At 54.7% G+C, this 20,739-nt stretch overlaps 7 protein-coding genes across 7 annotated transcripts; 4 read left to right on the top strand and 3 right to left on the bottom strand.

The window, feature by feature from the left end:
• Positions 1 to 341: 341 nt before the first annotated feature.
• Positions 342 to 1,339, top strand: LRP88_06922 (translation initiation factor 6; the record flags this gene model as incomplete). The annotated part of the gene is made up of 3 exons (XM_083243459.1): positions 342 to 376; positions 576 to 647; positions 706 to 1,339. 3 exons carry the CDS (start codon positions 342 to 344, stop codon positions 1,337 to 1,339), a joined length of 741 nt encoding a protein of 246 aa, XP_083100683.1.
• An 860-nt stretch (positions 1,340 to 2,199) lies between these two features.
• On the top strand, positions 2,200 to 3,001 carry LRP88_06921 (S-adenosyl-L-methionine-dependent methyltransferase; the record flags this gene model as incomplete). The annotated part of the gene is made up of 2 exons (XM_083243458.1): positions 2,200 to 2,258; positions 2,320 to 3,001. 2 exons carry the CDS (start codon positions 2,200 to 2,202, stop codon positions 2,999 to 3,001), a joined length of 741 nt encoding a protein of 246 aa, XP_083100682.1.
• A 464-nt stretch (positions 3,002 to 3,465) lies between these two features.
• Positions 3,466 to 5,775, bottom strand: LRP88_06920 (protein phosphatase 2A structural subunit TPD3; the record flags this gene model as incomplete). The annotated part of the gene is made up of 8 exons (XM_083243457.1): positions 3,466 to 3,822; positions 3,875 to 4,212; positions 4,265 to 4,365; positions 4,418 to 4,677; positions 4,727 to 5,218; positions 5,270 to 5,421; positions 5,500 to 5,605; positions 5,710 to 5,775. 8 exons carry the CDS (start codon positions 5,773 to 5,775, stop codon positions 3,466 to 3,468), a joined length of 1,872 nt encoding a protein of 623 aa, XP_083100681.1.
• A 1,645-nt stretch (positions 5,776 to 7,420) lies between these two features.
• Positions 7,421 to 9,404, top strand: LRP88_06919 (phenylalanine--tRNA ligase subunit beta; the record flags this gene model as incomplete). Its single annotated transcript, XM_083243456.1, has 3 exons — positions 7,421 to 7,494; positions 7,576 to 9,306; positions 9,359 to 9,404. The coding sequence occupies 3 exons, from the start codon at positions 7,421 to 7,423 to the stop codon at positions 9,402 to 9,404; spliced, it is 1,851 nt and encodes a 616-aa protein (XP_083100680.1).
• An 854-nt stretch (positions 9,405 to 10,258) lies between these two features.
• On the bottom strand, positions 10,259 to 12,699 carry LRP88_06918 (phosphatidylinositol-3-phosphatase YMR1; the record flags this gene model as incomplete). The annotated part of the gene is made up of 2 exons (XM_083243455.1): positions 10,259 to 12,592; positions 12,685 to 12,699. 2 exons carry the CDS (start codon positions 12,697 to 12,699, stop codon positions 10,259 to 10,261), a joined length of 2,349 nt encoding a protein of 782 aa, XP_083100679.1.
• A 900-nt stretch (positions 12,700 to 13,599) lies between these two features.
• Positions 13,600 to 14,502, top strand: LRP88_06917 (40S ribosomal protein uS3; the record flags this gene model as incomplete). The annotated part of the gene is made up of 2 exons (XM_083243454.1): positions 13,600 to 13,622; positions 13,743 to 14,502. The coding sequence occupies 2 exons, from the start codon at positions 13,600 to 13,602 to the stop codon at positions 14,500 to 14,502; spliced, it is 783 nt and encodes a 260-aa protein (XP_083100678.1).
• A 1,072-nt stretch (positions 14,503 to 15,574) lies between these two features.
• On the bottom strand, positions 15,575 to 17,202 carry LRP88_06916 (magnesium transporter NIPA-domain-containing protein; the record flags this gene model as incomplete). The annotated part of the gene is made up of 7 exons (XM_083243453.1): positions 15,575 to 16,061; positions 16,112 to 16,403; positions 16,456 to 16,707; positions 16,761 to 16,851; positions 16,954 to 16,979; positions 17,033 to 17,076; positions 17,189 to 17,202. The coding sequence occupies 7 exons, from the start codon at positions 17,200 to 17,202 to the stop codon at positions 15,575 to 15,577; spliced, it is 1,206 nt and encodes a 401-aa protein (XP_083100677.1).
• Between the last annotated feature and the right edge of the window lie 3,537 nt (positions 17,203 to 20,739).

Below are 20,739 nucleotides of genomic sequence, written 5' to 3'. Positions count from 1 at the left end.
ACTGATGATACTCATCAGATTGATTGATGATACCCACCTACAGTAGGCTAGAGGTTAGGTTAGGTTGAGACTTTCAGGTGGGGACATTAACTCAAGTCCCTGAGGTACCGAACCTTCCTAGAAATCTGAAGTTTCTGTGACGAGTTTCGTCCATTACATAAAGGGCGGGCAGGAGCTACGAGGCCCAGAGAAAAAAAAAACCCAAACCTCACTCACCACATCCACACTTTCTCCCTCCTACACAGCGACAACAGCCAAACCCTACTTCTATTTTACCTCTCCTCCAAACCTTCAAAATTCTAGTCACTACAGGTACCACTACTCAGAACACTTCAGCAATCATGGCGGTGCGCGCGCAATTCGAGAACTCCAACGAGTATGTCGTCTCTTTTTTTTTTTCTTCTCTCCCCGCGGCGAATGAAGCTCTTGATCAACCCCGCCCCCGCCTTTGCCTGATGCGCACGCATCTCGCTCGCTCGCTTGCTTCGAGATGGCCTCAGCTGGGTGATCGAGGCTACATTAAGAGATGGACAATCACACGGTGGAAGTAATCATGCTGACTTTTATTCTTCTAGGGTCGGTGTCTTTTCCACCTTGACCAATTCCTACGCCCTGGTCGCCCTAGGTGCCAGCGAGAACTTCTACAGGTAAGCTTCATGATCCTGGCACGAGCTTCCCAACTTCATGATGTGCTGACACACGTAGTGTCTTCGAGGCCGAACTCCAAGACATCGTTCCCACCGTCCGCACCACCATTGCGGGCACTCGCATCATTGGCCGCCTCACTGCGGGCAACCGAAAGGGCCTTCTCGTGCCCACGACCACAACCGACCAGGAGCTCCAGCACCTGCGCAACTCGCTGCCAGACTCGGTCCGCATTCAGCGAATCGAGGAGCGCCTCTCGGCTCTCGGAAACGTCATCGTCACAAACGACCACATCGCCCTAGTCCACCCAGACATTGAGCGCGAGACTGAAGAGATTATCGCTGACGTGCTCGGCGTCGAGGTGTTCCGTCAGACCATCGCCGACAATGTCCTCGTGGGTAGCTACATGAGCTTGTCCAACCAGGGTGGTCTCGTCCACCCCAAGACCCCCATCCAGGACCAGGACGAGCTGTCAAGTCTGCTCCAGGTTCCTCTTGTTGCCGGTAGTGTCAACCGCGGTTCGAACGTGGTGGGCGCCGGCATGGTGGTCAACGACTGGCTCGCCGTCACCGGTCTCGACACCACCGCCACCGAGCTCAGCGTCATTGAGAGCGTCTTCCGCCTTGGTGAGGGCCAGGGCCCCAGCAACATCAACACCAGCATGAAGGACACCATGGTCGAGTCTTTCTACTGAGCCTGTTCTATGAATGGCTCTGTTTTTTGTTCTCGAAAACCTGGACGCTACTGCTCGGAGAGAGTGGGCGAGCTGGGTTGGGTGTCTAATTGCTCATACTGGTTTTTGCTGTTACTGCCTTGGTTACTGATTGGGAAACTCTTGGGGCCTGGTGTTGGGATGTTTTGATTCTGTTGTTGGCATCAAGGACGAGATCTTCATGATGGAATTATATGACATGATATGAGATGGGGATGACCAACCCTATTCTCACGGAATCAAGAGGACCGAAGAGATGGCGGGCAGCGTATCGTCCGATCTCGGGCTTTGACACGCTTCGCAAGACATCTCTTTGAATCCATCTTGCTGCTGGTTGCTGCATGGAAAGGCGTTGTTTTTCTCTTCTCGCCCCCTTGTCTACACGGCTTCTCCGCCTGGCGAGGGCGGTGATGTAGAAAGAGAAGCCTGTGCTATTGTTAAATACCCCCGGCTTGAATGCAATCGTCGTCACGACCCGCAGTTGATGTTTCTTTTTGCTTGGTACTTGTGACAATTGTGAAGATATGCATCTCTAACTATCAACGTGACTAGCTGAGATGAGACAACTCTTTTCAACAGTATCCCACTATAACTGGCAGAAGGACTTGTAAACCCGACGTCGACTTCTTACTTGCCTTACTACGTAGTAGGTGGTGAGAGCCTGTGAGGTTCTCAATTGCCAAACACCCCGCTTTCACCGCCTGCCGCTTCGGGATGCACCACCATACCCCACCACAATTGTTCAAGATAGCTTCAAATATCCAACATCAGAAGCGCAGGCAGGCCTCAAACAAGCCCTCTCCGGTCTCTTACCGTTTTCTCACTCTCTAGATCAGATCGCGATGTCTTCAAGCGACAACCCCCAACACCTCGAGCCCTCCAAGCTCGGCACAAAAGAATAGTCCGCCTGGCCCTTCCTCCCCCCACCATCTATCCCCCAAGTCTAACACGTACCTGTCTAGCTGGGACAACCTGTACACGACCGAGATAACAAACAACACCGAAGACCCAAGCGATATCGGGACCGTGTGGTTCGACGACTCTGACGCCGAAGCAAAGATCCTCGAGTTCCTCGAAGGCCTCCTCGAACCTGAAGACCCCGACAGCCCCGCGCTCTCCCAAGACAACACCAGCTTCCTCGACCTTGGCTGTGGAAATGGTTCCCTCCTCTTTTCGCTGCGTGAAGAGGACTGGACAGGTCGGGCTCTAGGAGTCGACTACAGCCCAAAGAGTATCTCCCTTGCTCGACAGATCGCCACCACCAAAGAATCTGAAAACGTCGAGTTCCAAGAGTGGGATGTGATAGCCGGTCCCTTTGATACGGTGCTCAATGGCCCACAGGCTGACGGCTGGGACGTGGTGTTGGATAAGGGAACCTTTGACGCTATCTCGCTGAGTGACGAAAAGGATGCTCAGGGCCGACGCCTGTGTGAGGGATACCGGGAGAGGGTGCTCCAACTGGTCCGTAGGGGCGGCATCTTCTTGGTCACGAGCTGTAACTGGACCGAGTCGGAACTGCGGAGCTGGTTTGAGAGACGGGATGGGGAGGGCTTTGACGTTGTTGGGAGAGTCGAGTACCGGACATTCAGCTTTGGCGGTGCCAAGGGCCAGACCATCAGCACCTTGTGCTTCCGTAGAGCCTAGATGAAAGAAAATGTGAACCAAGATAGATACCCCTTTGAATATCTCATGTCTCGCCCCTCGTCACAATCGTGCTGGCTCCAGCACCTGGTCACTAACAGTTGATATCATTCACTTCTGCAAGCTCTGTTTGTTATCATACATTGATATTTGGACTTGTTGATCGGCGCCTGGACTACCCTGCCTGGCCGTCTCACCAGCACCTGGATGTCTGCCCACGCCCGACCCTTCATCTCTCGTCCTCCGCTTTCTCTAGAGGCTTTGCGTGGATATCTCTTCTCAACTCATGTCTTATCCATTCCATCCTCCTCAGTCCCGGCCCAGGACTGCCCGGTCCGGCTTGTGGCTTCTAATATGCAACGTGTGGTGGCTCATTGGCTCCCTTCTCTCTGGCGATACGGACGTAACAAAAACAGACCAAAAAAAATCTGCCGCGGCAACAATTATTGCTTCATTACGTCTCTCATCTATGGCGATGTATTCATGGGCTCTCCGCCAGCAATGGGTCCCGTGACAGCAGCTGCCGCTGTCGTAGCAAAGTACCGCACATCCACATCGTCGTCCTTCTGCAGCTTGCCTAGGTTGGGCACAACTCTTTGTTGAATCAGCTCCATACCTCGCGGTGAGGGCGTGATCTCGCTGCCCTGCTTCTCGAGGTCGTGCAGGGTGCCCTCGTCGGGCAGGCGTCGGAGCACGTCGATCAGCACTGCGTACGTCTTGGCTACGTTGAATCGGATGTTGGGGATATCGTCTCCAACGAGCTTGTCAAGCATTGGGAGGATCGACTTGGCGATGACGTCCATGCTCACCACGGTCGCCAGGGTCTGAGAACATGTTAGTCGCGCCTCTCGCGCACAGGGGTAGAGCCGTTCTTACAGAGATGGCAAAGCAGGTGGTCATTCTGTACAGGTAGTTGGGGTGGTTGCCCATGGCCATGACCTTGGGGATGATAGCCTCGCTGGCCCATTCCACGCCAAACACCTCGGTCAACTTCTTAAGGTTGTGAGTAGCAGCCTCGCGGATCGAGAAGACCGTGTCTCCCAGCCAGCCCATGCACAAGTTGCTGAGCTTCTCGTCGAAGAATTGCACGCCGAGCTGGCTGGCGAGGAGAGGGATGTATTCGATAATGGCAAGTCGCACTCGCCATTGCTTATCCTCGGCCAGTTGCACGATAGCGGGGAGAAGCGATTGTGAGAGGAGATCGATGCCAATGACTGGCCCATGTCAGTACGCGGCTCAACTGCAAGATTCATCTGTATGTCTTACCCTGGTTGACAAGCTCAAGCTTGGAGATGATGTGGAGCCTAACCTCCGGAAACTCGTCCTTAAGCATCTGAAGAAACATGGGAAGAAGGTGGTCAATGGTCCTTTGGCGCATGTTAGCATCAACGTCGCGGCGCAGAGATGTAGGTGCCATACTCTTGCTTGCCGAGAATCGGAGCCAAGCCGCTGATCTGAGTACCGAGGGCAGCACGGACGTGCTGGGAAGTGTCCGAGACGAGGTCCTCGATGCTGCCCATGATGTCGTTGAGGAGAACGTTGCGATCCACGAGAGCGCAGAAGCCGGGGATCTGGCCAGCGATAGCGGTTCGGACCTCGGCCTCGTTGTCCTTGAGGAGCTTCACGAATGCGGGGACAAGATCTCGCGAGACGACCTCCTCGTCAACTGCCTTGGCGATCTGTAATCATTAGTACCAAATAAATGACAACCCGGAGAGCGCAGCAAACCTTTTCAAAACGATCGGCAATCATGTATCGCACCCTCCAGCTCTTATCCTCTATCAAGTTGCGTAGGGACGTCAGGAGGACGCCGTGACTCGACTGTTGCTCCTTGGGAACGGCCTCGGCAATCGAGATGAGGACCTCGACCGTCAGTAATCGAACGCTATCTTGGTCGTCTTGTGCAAGATGTTGGAAGAGGGGTATCATTTCGTCGACGACGATAGCGGCAGGCATCTCCTTGACGAACTTGGCCAGGTTGGTGGCAGCCTGGCGACGAACCATGGGGGTCTCATCGTGGACGAGCATGCCGAACTGTTGGCGCAGCTGTTCTTGGACAGGCGGGGAGACCTTCTTGTAAGGGGTTGTGAAGAGACCGCATCCCGAGACCTTTGATGTGAACCAATCGGCCTTGGCGAGGCGGATCGTGAGGGGGATGAAGTACTCCTCGACTTGTTGGGGCGAGAGCTCGGAGCAAATCTTGTTCAGGGACTCGACGGCCTGGATGGGGGGTCAGCGCGGCAGGAGTAGGGCGATGGAGGTGGATTCTACCTTGTCGCGCACGACGGGCTCCTCGATAGCAGCGAGGTTCTCGAGGGGCGACAGCAGGACGTGACCCCACTGAGCACCACCGACATACTCGATAAAACCACCGAGCTCTTCACTCAGGGCGACGAGGACCTCGTCCTCATCCTCCACGGACTCTGAATAGTATCAAGGTTAGGGGAAAGCTCTTTTTCATCGTATATTGGTGAGCGGGGAGGTTGGCAACCGAGACTGACCATCGAGGAAGGGGATGAGCTCCTCACGAGTTCGTTCAGCGCCGAGAGCGAGAGCAATGGTGGAGAGACGGTGGATGGCGTTGAGACGGAGCAAAACATCGTCGTGCTGGGGAGAGAGGGTTGCAAGTCAGCGGAAGTCGTCGACGGCGGGCGGGCAGGCACAGGAGCGAGCGTTGCAGCGTGGCGTCACCGCCAGACCATGGGCATTACCTTTAGCTCGTCGATGAGGACGGCGATAGGGTACAGCTCATCGCCAGAGTTGGGCGCGTCAGCCATGGCGAGGGGGGGCGGCAGAGTCGCAGATTTATCAAGAAAAAGAGCGGCAAGGTCGACGAGGATGCGGGATGGTCGTTAGGGAGGGAGGAGGAGGTTGATGATTGCGGGTGGATCGCGTGTGTGGTGCGTGGGCGGGTGATGCAATGATTTGCGCGGAGTCCCAACACACGATTTTTGGCCCGACGAGGAGGGCTGAGAAACCACCAGGATGAGGGAGGGACGAGGCCGCGAGCTCAGCGGAGGCGGTATCGGAGGGGGAATGATGCGGATAAGGTCGAGATGGAGGCCGATATCAGCAGCGTCGTCAAAGATGTACGGGCATGTGAATCAAGATGAGGGAGAGAAGAGAGAGAGAGGCAGAAACAGAGACAGAGGGAGCGGGTGTGGAGTGGGAGGTTTGATGAGCGAGGTGGTGGTTGCTGCCGATAATAGCGGGTGAGCTGTTATGGGGGTTAGGTAGGTACAGCAGCAAGCAGGCCTCAGCGTAGTGGCATTTTTCTCGTCGACCGCCTGGGAGTTGGTGATTGGCGGTCCGCTCTTCAGTGACGGATGCCCTGTGCTCGGGCGGGCTGCCAACTGGAAACCAGGCTAGCTGCGAGTGGACGAGGCGGCAGCGGCAGCCACTGAGCACAAAGGAACGCTGCCCTGGAGAGGGGCAACCAGGCGGCCGAACAGGAGAGGTAGGGATGAAGGGTGTGGCTGAGGTGGGGTTTCAAGTGGCTCCTCATTTCATTTCACAGGAAGGGGCAGCTCTCACCTTCGGTCAGCGCGTCAGGTACAGTGTGGCTGATGATGTGGAACAGGGCAAATCTGTTTCTTGACAAGCATCAGGAACCAGTGTGTCAAGACATCTCCATCCCAACTTCTTTCTTTTTCTGCGATAAACTGACACATACGGTACGGGTATGTACGCAAAACTCAAAACCCAACACGTTGGATGCATGTAAGGCACTGGAGCATCATCAGACGTCACCACCATATCAGCTCAAGCCCCGAACTTTCAAGCTCCAGTCCCCCGCCGTCTCCAGGGCTACCTGGCACAAGCATGATGTAACTCCACGATCCTTGGCAGCTTGATCACCAGGGGAAGCACCCGAGACAGCGAAGAAGGGCCAGCGCTTTGGACTCGAGAGAACGGTTTTAACATATATACTTGACAAATTGGATGAGAATTATAGACACTCCAGACATCTAAGAAATAGATATGATCGCCAAACACTCGGACTCATCACTCAGTCCACCAGACAGCAATGCAAGGCGAAATGTCCACGTCCCTGAGTTGAATTCCTCCCCAGATTCAATGCCCTCTCCAGCCACAGCGGGCAGCCATCAGCGGCTCGGCGCAGGAGCATTGATGATCCGATGAATTTCACCCCGCCAAATCGCCAAGCTAGCGCAGTACCCACGCCCTCTACTGCCGTGCACCGTTTCGCAGTGTACCCCGGTATCCTAGCCCATTTCCTCCCCGAGGCGCATGCACCGAGTCGATCAACTACATCCCCCAAAATTTCCTGTGACTCAGTGCAATCCACGCCTCAAGCCCACGTCCCACGCTCGACGGAAGCCCACCTCTTGCCTCCAATTCACCGGACAAAGGAATATCGGCCAGAGGACACGCCGCTGAGCCCTCCCGCTTCATCTCATCATGCCTACCATTTCCGTCGACAAGTACAAGCTTTACGAAGCCCTCGGTCAAAAGTGCGAATGCCCCTCCTTCTTGTCCCCCCACCATCACCACTCCGACCTCGCCCAAGCTCGCGCCCGACTGTTGTGCTGACCAACTTTTTGCGCCTAAAATAGATTCACGACCGAGGAATTCGAAGATCTCTGCTTCGAATTCGGCATCGAGCTAGACGAGGATACCGAGAATGACGACCGTCCCATCGTCAACGGCGAGCAGGAGCCCCCGCAGCTCAAGATCGAGATTCCCGCCAACCGATATGACATGCTCTGCTTCGAGGGCATTGCCCTGAACCTCAACATCTTCCGTGACCGTATCGAGGCGCCCAACTACCGCCTCGTTGAGCCCCCGAGTGGAAAGCTAGAGAGCATTACCGTCCTGCCCGAAGTTGAGCAAGTCCGGCCGTACGTTTCTGGCGCCATCCTCCGCAATGTCAAGTTCGACAAGGACCGCTACGAGTCCTTCATCGCCCTACAAGACAAGCTTCACCAGAACCTCGCCCGCAATCGAACCCTCGTCTCGATTGGTACTCATGACTACGACACACTTCAGGGCCCCTTCACATACGAGGCCCTCCCTCCCAAGGACATCAAGTTCATCCCCCTCAACCAGACCAAGGAGATGGACTCTGCCGAGTTGATGACCTTCTACGAGAACGACAAGCATCTGGGTCGCTTCCTCCATATCATCCGCGACTCCCCCGTCTACCCTGTCATCTATGACTCCAACCGCATTGTCGGCTCCCTTCCTCCCATTATCAACGGCGACCACTCCAAGATCACCCTCGACACCACCAACGTCTTCATGGAGATCACTGCCACCGACCTTACCAAGCTCGAGATTGTCACCGACATCATGGTCACCATGTTCTCCACGTATTGCGCCGAGCCCTTCACCATTGAGCCCGTCCAGATCATCTCCGAGCACAACAACCTCACCCGCGTGACCCCTACTCTGAAGCCGCGAGTGGCCGAGGTCGAGATCGACTACCTCAACAGCTGCACTGGCCTCAGTGAATCCCCCGAGAGCCTGTGCAAGCTTCTCTCCAAGATGGCCTACATCTGCACACCCTCCACCAAAGACTCCAACATTCTCGAGGTTGCTATCCCCCCTACCCGAGCTGATGTCCTTCACCAATGCGACGTCATGGAAGATCTTGCTGTGTGCTACGGCTACAACAACCTTCCCCGTACTGCCCCTACCCGGAGTGCCACTGTTGGTGCTCCCTTGATGGTCAACAAGCTCAGCGACATTATCCGCACCGAGGCCGCCATGGCCGGCTGGAGCGAAGTCATGCCCCTGATTCTGTGCAGCCACGACGAGAACTTTGCTTGGCTCAACCGAAAGGATGACGGAAACACCGTTGTCCGTCTCGCCAACCCCAAGACTGCCGAGTACCAGGTCGTGCGGTCAACACTTCTTCCCGGTCTTCTCAAGACCATCCGTGAGAACAAGGGCCACAGCGTGCCTATGAAGATCTTTGAGGTTTCTGATGTCGTCTTCAAGGACGAGTCCCAGGAGCGCAAGGCCCGCAACGAGCGACACTTTGCCGCTGCCTGGTACGGCCGGACGAGCGGTTTCGAGGTGGTCCACGGCCTCCTCGATCGTGTGCTGCTCATGCTCCGCACAGCTTTCATCACCCATGAGGAGGGTCTGGTTGGTAAGAGTGTCGATTTTGATGTGAAGGAGAACCCTACCAGGCCCGATGGTTACTGGATCGAGGAGCTCGATGATGCCACCTTCTTCGCTGGTCACGCTGCTTCCGTGTACCTTCGTCTTGGCGGAAAGGAGAGGCGTATCGGAGAGTTCGGTATCTTGCACCCTACCGTACTGGAGAAGTTTGATTTGAGGTGAGCCCCTGACACCAACTTGAGACACATAACCTATACTGACCTTGAATAGATACCCTGTCAGCACTCTCGAGATCAACCTCGAGGTCTTCTTGTAAGAGGTCCGCATTTGAGGGAGTGTAAAACGTGAGGGCAAGAGAAGGTGAACGGGAGGTCGAGTCGATCTAGAGGAGGATAGTTGAAGCTCGAAAAGACCAAGAGAGAGGATACGAATCGACATGTAGAAAAGGGACGTTTCCACGCTTGGGACGACGTTACGAGATAGACAAAAACTACAAAGAGAAATGACATCAAGACAACCGCCACGCATCCACGGACGGAGTCAAAGGTCCTATTCACGCTGTGCAAGATGAACTGGATACACCCCCTGAGATAGGGGTCGATTGATGCGTCTAATCATCCACCAACCTGTGCCCACCCGCGAATCATGCAGCCTCCCACAAAACCTTGCCCAACAATGCTGAACGCCATAACCCAAAGGCTCAAGACTACCGCTACGAAAAGAAAGGCCAACAAGAACGCCAGCTAGAGACGGCCAAGGTGGTGTGAGGATTCACGATGGAACCCGCATGAGGCTCTGACTTGACCTTGGGCGCTGAATACTCGTATCATCCGATGTTGCCCTCAGACTCATCTCGGAGGAGGGCTGTGGTACTCCAGGGGTGTGGCAGCACGCATCCGGCTCCAAACTCGGTTTGCCGCTCTTAGGAAGACCCCCCCCGATGGAGGAATCCGGAGATTCAGCTTCGCGTTGCTGCATGTTCTGCCACTCGTCGCCGAGATCGCTTGGCACGCTGCGGAAGCTCCACCGGTCCGAATTTATATCGGAGTCTGTCTTCAAGAGTGGCAGCACTGGTGTCACGCTGCGAAGTCGGGGGCAATTATATCGTACGGATTCATGGGTCTCGACGATCTTATATGGAACAGAGTCAAACTCCGGAAACATGACCTCCTATGTCATCTCGCGCAGCTCCTGGTCGCTACGAGTGGGCGCGGGGGCTGTGCTCGATGGCGAAGGGTCGGAAGCATGGGCTAACTGAGCCAGCATTCCTTTCCCTAGGTTGAGACCTGCGATGCCGTCTCGGATGGTAGCAAAGGCGTTAGCGCTAGGTTCAGCAGATGCGCTCCGCTGTATCGGTGAACGTCGTGCTTGAGGAGTCAAGGCCTCGTGTGCTGTCTCAACCCCAGTCAGCACAGAAGGAGGCCCGGAGATTGACTTGGAGCTTGAGGTTGAGGTCCTGGGATCCTCCTCGGCCTGGATGACGCTGGGATACTGGAGATTTGATATGGCGGTTTGGCGGTCCGTTTCGGCAGCAGCAGCGGCATTCAACGCGCCATTCATCTCGTCTTCGGTCCTACCGAACACTTGATGCCACCATCTAATCTCCTTAAGGCGTGGCAAGATAATCCTCTCCTTGCCCTTGATGTGATCATCAACGGTGGGGTCATAATCGGGATTTGTGAACTCGGGTTTCCGACAGAGGAAGTAGTCCCAGACAGACGAAGTCCGTTCAGCAGCCCGGGCGTCATGTCTTTGCTTCTCACTGTTGAAGAGGAAAGTACCGTATTGGCACGAATATAGGTGATATAGGAGACGACGCAAGAACCGCTCATTGAACTCGAAACGTGTCTTGTTCTGGCGGATAAGCTGGTAGGTGCAGTCGAGGAACTGATGGAAGACGGGGCTGACCATCTTTGGGGTCGTTGCTTCATCATCGACGATCTTTCCAGAGGCCGTCTCACTAACGGCAGCCAAGTCTGGATCTTCCTTGTTCTGGTTGAAGAACCGTTTTGCGCCGCTGAGAACATTCTGGAAGGCATCGGCCCTGCCATCATTCTCTCCTGGCTGGACCTTGGCACCAGCAAATGCGTCCTTCTGGACCGTGAACCAGTCCTCGTGGTTCAAATGGCCAGATCTTAGCCTAAACATGTGGCCAAATGAGAGCCAGTCTTTCTCTACGAGGACAATAAAGCCCTCGATGGTACGGTAGTAAGGGTCCAGCATGATTTGGGCCAGGGCGCTGAGCTGACTTGTGCGATCCCAGCCATCTGAGCAATGGATGAGGACATTGGAGTGGTTGATACCAATCTGTCTCGTGATGATAGCCGAGCCGTCTAGAACATTGTGGATGTGCCGTAGCCAACCGCTCTGGTGAAGTAGCTCTCTGTTCGGTGGCAGAGGTGAGATGTCGGCGTCCTTCAGGGCGTCGACGACCTTGTTGAGGGAATTTCGCATGACGTGAATATTCTCGATACTAAGGAAAATCTTCTGGGCGGACTTGTACTTGTCCATGTTTTCTGAGCCCATCCCCTGGACCTGATTGACCATGGCGTTGATGGTTGGGCGAGCATCTACAATCAAGTTGTACTGCTGGGCACCATACACTTGACGCTTCCCGTTGGAGTCAAACACCGCTGCCGATTTGGAGATGAGCTCGTCCTCATAACGCTCTGTTTCGGAGAGCTCTGGGTTCAGTGAGGAGCCTCCGATGGATACATCAGCCTGGCTCGACAAAGGTGTAGAATCCCCAGAGCCACCAGGCATCCAAGCAGAGAATGATGCCGCCACCAACTTCTCATCTTGAACATTCGTTTTCCTGGTGATTCCTGAGAGAGGTTGCGAGCTTCGAGTAATGGTGCAGTTGTTGATTGGGTGAATATATGATAGCGCCGGTATACGGTTCCTGGAGCGGAACTCCCTAGCATATTTGAGTACGTTATCCGAGATGTTGGATGGAACAACCAAGAGTGCGGGATAGGTGTCGCAAAAAGTGTAGTCCTTGTTGATATGCGTGATTCTCCAGCCCCTGTCGGGTAGCTTCTCGCTGATCCCCTGCCGTCGGAACTCCGCCTTGGGATCGTAGAATGACCAGCCGTTAATGTCCCGCTCATTCCTCAGTGGCTTATGACTGAAAGCGTACAGCTTCTCTACCGTTCCGAGCTTGCAAGTTCGAGTTTTGATAAACTCAAACGTATCGCGTGCGACGTTGCTGTCGGTAAAGTTGAAGGTTACGAATGTGAAGTCGCGGCATCGAATGCGGATCGATGGGGCTTGCCGAGACCCAGGAGGAACGGGCCGGAGGGCGCAGTAGCAGAGCATCGGGTACGTAATCCATCGCTCTCGAACCTTGGGATGCCCCCCAGAAGGCTTTTGTGATGAGGGAGCTGCAGGGTCGGCAGCCTGAGACTGGTCGATAGGTGCACAGAAGACAAGGTGGAAGTCGGTCAGGCGCAAAGTGCCGTGGGTCATCTGGCCGCCGTAGATGCCCTGCACGCCTTCGATGATCTGCACACTTTGTTAGAAAGGTGAAGGGCGACGTCAAGAAATAGTCGTGACATCAAAAAAGGAAAACGCTAAAGGAGAACGGTCACGCGTACCTTTCGAGCCTCCATCTTGGCCAACTGCGGAGAGCGTCTCCAGAAAGATGGGTTACAAGTCGTAGCGGGGAATCTTCCAAGTGAAATAAAGTTCGTTTATCATATACAAACTGTGCTCCTCGGGAGAGCACACGCGGATCGATATGGGCAAGCCAGAAATGGAGCCGCAAAGGGAGCTCGGCGTCCGAGTCGATGCGATACGAATAGCTCGTGGCCGCGGGGCTGGCAGGAGACGAGCAGACAAGAATGGCGGCGGAACGACCGGAGGACAAGACAGCTATAGAGCGGGCTCTGGCATATTCATGTAGAGGGGAGAGTCAAAGTTTATCGAAGAATAAGAAAAAAGAGACAAGAAGAGACTTTGTCCTCGCGTCGAGCCAAAGTTGGATCTCCCCGTCAGTGAAGAGTTGGGCGCCTGCAAGTTTAACAAGTCCAGTCAGGTCCAAGCTGAGGTGAGGTTGGTCCATCATCCATCACAAGCCACAGAGACTGACGCCTGCCTCTAGCCTCTAGCGCGGGGCTCACCAGCCACGGGGGTAGACGTCAGGGAAGGTGGCCCTAGCGCTGGGAACTGTCTGGGCAGATGCGGGCAGGGATGATGGGAATGGAAGTTGGATTCCGTGTAATTGTTTCCCCGAGCTCCGTGTCATCGACTCGCACCCCCGGCAGCATTTTAGGGTCCGCCTTACCCAATCGGGAGACTTGTGCGCTCAGTGCCCGCTTGCCAGATTTAGGGCTCAACCCACACCAAAAAATTGAGAGAGGGCCGAACAAACGTTGTGAGTGAGCGAGGCTTCGCCAAATCCACCTCCAGTCCCAGGATCGCGAATCTTTCTCTTCAGCCCGACCCCAACCCTCTGCTCGCCAACAGACAAAGAAGACAAAGTCCTTCGACACCAAGTCTTACAATTCAAGATGGCTCACCCCGGTTCTCAGATGTGAGTTGTGCCCTGCCCTCTGCTGAATTGCGCAGTCGTTGTGTGTCGTCGATATCGCCGTCGCCATCACCCCGCCAAAGCTCGCACACGAATTGATGCTGACTTTCTTCTCCCTTCCAGCTCCAAGCGGAGAAAGTTCGTCGCTGACGGTGTCTTCTACGCTGAGCTCAACGAGTTCTTCCAGCGCGAGCTCGCTGAGGAGGGCTACTCCGGCGTCGAGGTCCGCGTCACCCCCACTGTCACCGACATCATCATCCGAGCCACCCACACCCAGGAGGTCCTCGGCGAGCAGGGCCGCCGCATCCGCGAGCTCACCTCGCTCATCCAGAAGCGATTCAAGTTCCCCGAGAACTCCGTCTCCCTCTACGCCGCCAAGGTCCAGAACCGTGGTCTCTCCGCCGTCGCCCAGTGCGAGTCCCTCCGCTACAAGCTCCTCAACGGTCTCGCCGTCCGACGTGCCTGCTATGGTGTCCTCCGCTTCATCATGGAGTCTGGCGCCAAGGGTTGCGAGGTTGTCGTCTCTGGCAAGCTCCGTGCTGCCCGTGCCAAGTCCATGAAGTTCACCGACGGCTTCATGATCCACTCTGGTCAGCCCGCCAAGGACTTCATCGACTCTGCTACCCGCCACGTCCTCCTCCGACAGGGTGTCCTGGGTATCAAGGTCAAGATCATGCGCGGCTCCGACCCCGAGGGCAAGGCCGGTCCCCAGAAGACTCTCCCCGACGCCGTCACCATCATCGAGCCCAAGGAGGAGCAGGCTGTTCTCCAGCCCGTGAGCCAGGACTACGGTGCTAAGGCCGCCCAGGCCCAGGCCGCTCAGGACGCTCGGGTGGCCGAGGAGGAGGGTGCTGAGGAGGCCCAGCCTGCTGCTGAGCAATAGGGAACCTAAGCCCCTGGCTGGGAAAAGCCATCAAAACCAGATGAGGGGAGATGGGAGATCCAAGGGATGAGGGACGGAGAGGTCTACTCAGGCGTCAATTGATCATTTGCATCTGCTAAGGGCACGGACGGTTTCATTCTTGCTTGTAATGGTAGGCAAAGCATAAAACAAAAAATGAGACCCGAAGATTACGAAGACGCGTGCGAGACGTGTCTTCTGTCTACCAATTCTTTGCTTGACTGGGTGTATTTGTGTGTGCTGTGTTGAGACCAGTGTCCCGTCGAGGCTCCATCCATCCTTGGGTGGCCTGGATTCCGGCAAATCCTTACTCCGTCAACTCCTGAATGACTACCTACCCAAGCTAACCGCTTCAACCAACCATTCGACTTCACGTATATTCTTCTGCCATCTTGCATCTTGCTTGATCGTGATAATTCTTCATCTATAGTACTTCTTCGCTCTCCGTCTTTTCATCAAATTCAAGACTGAGGGGGATATCACATCCTCAGTCCCCTCCCCTCCCCAGGAAGCCCTGCGACTTGAAAACAAAAATCTACAATCCCAACCATTCGTGTGCCCTGACATTCTTGCTGCGGTCGTGCTCGCTGCGTTCTCCGCCCTCCAAGTAGTAGTATAAACATTGACTGTCCAAGACCCCGTAGAAAAGGGTCTTCCGTCACAACCCCCTTGACTCCCCAATAGCTCATGCTCCTTCGGTATCGTACAACGAGGACGTGCTCTTAGACCCGATACAAATTCCGCCAACGCCGCCCAAGACCGTGTGCCCGTAATACTCCAGTAATGATAAACAATACATCTCGTCCTGCCCCGACCCCGTCCGCAAAAACGGTGGTGGCACCAGCACCTTCGCATGCCGCTGCGTAGCAGTGTATCGTCCATGAATGCATCTACCCATGCTCCGAGAGAAATGCCCCGGTCAAATGGTTTCGGAAATGTACAATGCCCTTCTCGGTAGATGATAAAACAAGATGGAAAATAGCGGCAGAGCCCCAGGAGGAATACCCTCGAGGGGCTCTTATTCTTATGCTGAGTCGAACGCCTTGGCCTTGTATTACCTATCACCAGACTTGTTCCGGTTGTCGAGCTCAATGCTATCACCATAGCGTGCCTTGCCGTTTCCATTGCCGTTGGCATGTCGCATTTCATCGTCGCTGTCCTCAGCGAGGTCCGTCAGACCAAAACCTGCAGCCTCTTCTTCGTCGTATGCGCGAATGAGACCTTGTCGGTCTCCATGCTGGCTGCTCATGCTGTGGCGGGACGGGTCGGCGCTCCTTCTCGCTGACATGCTCAGACGAGTCTGTAGGCCAGATACCATGTCCGTACCCGTGGCATCGCTTCCTCCTCGTCCGGCAACCAGCTTGTGGCCGTGGGGGTCGCCTCTCGAGAGGTTGAGGAGGTAGACGCCGGTGAACGTGGTCAGGAATCCACAAATTAAGGAGAGTGTGTTTGTGGGGTCGGTCGTGTTGAATCCGCTGAAGAGGATGAAGGAGGCGCAAAGAGTGGCGGTGGTAAATGTGACGTAGTAAAGAGGGTTCACACTAGCATGCCCGTCAGTAGAGTTCACATCATGTATAGAGTTTTCACTCACATATTGGTGGGGAAGCAAGCCAGGGCCTTGTTGAAGTAGTTCATCTGTGTCAAAATGCAGACGGCTGTAAGGATCATGAAGACGTAGGTCGAAGGGTGGGTGAACTGGTTGTGACCAGCAAAGGTAAGCTTCAGAGCAATACCGAAAGCCTTGACAGACATGACGGAGATTGATCCGACGGTAGAGCAGATAGAGAGGTAGATGAGGGCGTTCCTCCTGCCGTAGACGGGGGCAATCTTGTAGATCATAAAGACGGCAAATGCGACAACAGCGATGGCGTAGAGAAGGAAGCCTAGGCATGTCAGTTTATTGCAGCCTACCCCAAGTCCCTGTAGTTGACTCACCAGGCTGGATAGCATAGTGTAGAATTTGGTCAATCGTCTCAATCTCCTCGTCTGGAGGCGCATGGAGGACGATAACAACAGCTCCAATCAAGCAGATGGCGCTACCGAGCTTGCCTAGTGTTCCCAGCTCCTCATTGAGAAAGTAAGATCCAAGCACGGCACCGATGAGCACACTCAGAGCTCCAAGAGGGGTGACGAGGATAGCAGGGGCAAAAGCGTATGCGGCAAAGTTGCAGACTTCTCCAAGACCAACTAATCTTCAGTCAGCACAGCCGTCAGCCTCGACGCAAATAGGAGACACTCACGAGTCGCAATACCAGCCCACCACAGGGGATTACGCAGATATACATATCCATCGCCCTCAAAGCCATGTCGCTCTTCCGCTTGATTCAATCCCTATTGCCTAGTCAGCACGCCGCCGAGCAGAAAGCGCCTAGATTGTGCCGAGTATCATCGAGATTGGTGGGCGCGTTCGGATGCGGTAGCTGGTAGACGGACCTTTTTTGTAATAACGAAACTTGTTCCTGGCGACTGTCAGCTGCGGCGCGCCTAGATTCAGATCGAAGGGTTCACTCACCAATGGCAAGAGCCGAAGCCATGGCAAGAGCCAGGCCGATATACCTGGTGAGACAATGTCAGCATTGGAATCGGTACAGGAGAGTCGGGCTATAACAAAGGCCCGAACAAACGTGATCTCAAGGGAGTAAGGCCACGAAGGTGGGACGCGACGTACTTGTCCTCAATCATGATGTATAGCTAGCGCACAACAGCGACAAGCGCGCAGAGACGACCAACTGCAAGTACTCCCTAATGCGCCTAGAATAATGGTTGGAAGGAGGCCTGGACGTAGTGCGCCGGGCCGGAGAAGGCGAACGAGAAGGATCGTTAAAGGTCGGCGATGGCTCGCACCGGGCGAGAAGGCCGGTTAAGTGCAGAAACGAGTGTTGAAACGAGAGGCGACACAGAACAAAGGCCGAGGTTTATTGCAGAGGCATCAAGAGGATTGTCTAACTCGTTGGTGATTGATTGTTCGTCGTGGTCGTCGGTAACTCGGTGGTGGTAGATCAAAGAGTCGAAGACCAGTGGAGGAGGTTGATGTCTAATGCAGCTGGTCTCTTTGCGACGACGGGGGGATGGATCGATTGACGTGTCTCGTCGACTCGTGGTCAAGTTCGTAAATTCTCGTCGAAGGAGGAATCGTCAATGTCGTCTAGTGCAGGCCAAACGAGAGAGGCTCGTGATGCGCAGCGGCAAGCAGTAATAATCGGAAAAGGCAGGGGGAGTGAGAAAAGGGACAGCTTGGCTGGTTTATCGAAGATCGGTAGGTTTGCTGATGGTGGATGTTGGGTTGGCGTGTTCGTGTGGGAGAAGGTTCGGGGGAGGAGCCAGACCAGACCAGGGGGGGCCTGAAGGAAAAGAAACACGAGGCGGGAGGCAGCTGGACGGACAGTCTCTCAAGCTAGCGACCTTGGCCAGAGAGGCAGAGCAGACAGAGCCTGACAAGGGCAAAAATCACGGCCGGGCCAGTAAAGCCCAAGAAATGGAGAGTGGTGTGTGGGACATGAAGTGTGAGAGGCTGGGTTCCGGGGAGTCGAGGTACATCAGTCACAGTGAGTTATAGGGCACCTCTCAGTGGTCTCGCAAGTACCGTCCCTACTCCCAGGACTGGGGGGATCAAAGTTCACCACCACTGGACCCGACCTCAGGTTTCAGAGGGCGCCAGCACTGGGTGGAACACGGCCCCCTGGCGTCCCTGGCGTTAGGGGACCCGCCAGCTGTGAGGGTGGAGCCGTGATGCGGTGGACCCTGTTTTTTTTTCCCAGAGGAGGGCAGGCCCAGTTCCAACTGCTCCTTCCATGGGCAGGTGTTCTTGGTGGTGGGCTTGACTGATACATGGCCAGCCTCAGGCATGATTCATGACAAAGGGAAGGTGCCAAATGGAAGCAGGAAACACCAAACGCCTCGACATGAAACCTCGTGCGGACACGCAAATGCCCAACGCAAACAACTTGCCTGCTGCAACATTATCATCATCATCAGCCAATCGTTCATCACCTTCCAAGATCATCCATCACACGCTTCTCCCGGACTCTTCAAGATTGCGGGCTTCCGAGGCCGAGGCTCAGCTCAGACGGGATAGGATCCTCAATCGAGGGAGCGAGTGGTCCATCCTCGCCCCTGAACTAATGTCGACACACGCAAGAAAAAACTTGTACATCAGACGCTCGATGCAGGAGAATCACACTCAAAATCCACCACCAGGTTGCTTATCACAGACACGCCATTTACTTCATCTCATCTCCAGGCAGACGTTTTAACTACCTATCTCATCAACCAGAGAGCTGCCATCTCTCGTGAAATTGGCCTTGACGCGTCGTCAGGCAGTTTGTCCTTTATATATGACTTAGCTCCCTTTGGCGTTTCATTCAAGGGGGCTCATCCCTTGGCATCCAACTCATCTTTCTTTCCATCCATCGCGATGACCCCCTTGCTTTCTTCACAAGCCTTTGGAAGCTCCCTCTTTGTCTCTGTCTCTTTTCTCTCTCTCGCTGGCGCCCTTGCCGAACAGCACCGCCACACCTTTTCCCGTTCGCCCCCCAAGCCTGCATTCTCGCTATGGCCCGCTGAAAACTGTCCTCGTGTCCGCGTCAGCAGCCCCAGGAGCAGATCCAACACGGGTGTCTCTCAGCGGGCAGCTTACTTTTTTTTCCATACTTTTTTTTTTTTTTTTTTTTTAGCAACCGTACTCGGTGGTGCCGTCCTCAGCTGCATCACTTACAGCGAGCTATTGAAAAGCACCAAGACGGTCGAGAACGCCTCCCAACGCCACCTCAACCGAATTCTCTCAATCATGAATAACCTCAAAACTCGGTATTGCTCTACTGTATGCAAAACTGGCAGTTTCCAGACACACACGTGATGGTGCCGAGTTTGACTTGAGGCCAGCTATCTTCATCATGTCCCTGATCGACGCGGCTAGCGCTTAAGACCAGGGATCCTTCCCTTCCAATACCTCCGGTCGAGACACCACAGGCTCGATATGTACATCCGGACGACTGGATACCACATACGTAACAGTGCTCACTCTTGGGCCCATGCCTTGTCTGGAGCCTTGTATTGCCGACCCATCGCAATTGACTCCATTCCTCCCCAGCGTCAGCTCACTTCCAACCACTTTGCAGATGGAGGAGGCTGCTTCTATAGACGCCCAGCCTCCACTGTCAGCAAACCAGTCAGCCTCAACGTCAGCCACACCGGGAGCATCCATGGCCTTGTCTCTTGGTCTTCCGAGTGCTGGGCTGGAAGGATCCTAGTCGAGGGTCACCTCAGTCAGGACCGATCTCTCAGTCGTCACCCGCGACCCCTGTCTGCTGTCAGAAGAACTGCTACCCACGTCTTACAGCCAAGCTTTTTGCTGCCTCGTTACACGACATCTGCCAACCGGTCTGGGCAAATAGGAGATTGACCCAGATTCCCATCTTAGACATCCATTCGTTCATATCTACCAAAAGACAAGTCCTTCAGGGGCATTGCTAGTCAAGGTAAATCAATTAGATGTCGAAAGCAAGGGGCGGGATCCTCGGTATTGGATCCCACTCCCCTCCTTTCCATGACTGTTGGCTACTTGCTCAAATTGACGGCTTCCCAAGCCCAGAACATCCTCCTCAAGATCAACCTATATAGAAAGGAAGTGGTTAGAAACACCGGGTTGTGCTCCTGCAAGTCCCATCTACAAGTTAGATCCGCAACAGGAACGCTGCCCATCCCAACCAACCCTTGGCCACCCACAGCAGCCTCCAACAGAGTATCCCGTAGCTTCCGCAGAGTTTTGTCTCCAGCCCAGCCACCAACGCCCCATTCCATCCCGTGAACCGTATCGTACAAGACCAAACTATCCGTTGTCTCTTACCGGCCAGACTCGCCTGTTATTTTGCTGAACTACTAATTCGGAAAGGGAAGGGGAAGGGGTATCGACGAAACCCATCATCGCAGACGGGTATGGAATCAAGAAAAACAAATCGCCATGCTGTCGATGGCGAAAGGGGGTCATGGTCCAAAGGCGTGTGCAGTCGTGTGCATCCGATCAAACCATCCTGTCAGGTTAGTTGCTGCGAAACTCGCACCTACCTCGAACCCGTTGTGCGACTGTTGGGGTTTCAATAGAATCGGGTCCATTGTGTGTTGTTAGAGAAAGTCGTGTTTCTTACCACCAGAAAGAGGCCAAGCTGCTTGCATCAAGAGTTGGCGATTAGACCGCCAAGCTAGCAGCTATCCTCCTCGATA

The sequence above is a fragment of the Fusarium phalaenopsidis genome (assembly GCF_050370095.1).
Source record: "Fusarium phalaenopsidis strain FUZ10S chromosome Unknown contig_32298, whole genome shotgun sequence".
NCBI classification, from domain to species: Eukaryota; Fungi; Ascomycota; class Sordariomycetes; order Hypocreales; family Nectriaceae; genus Fusarium; species Fusarium phalaenopsidis.
The sequence above is the reverse complement of the archived record's forward strand: the minus strand, read 5'-3'. Positions and strand labels throughout refer to the sequence as shown.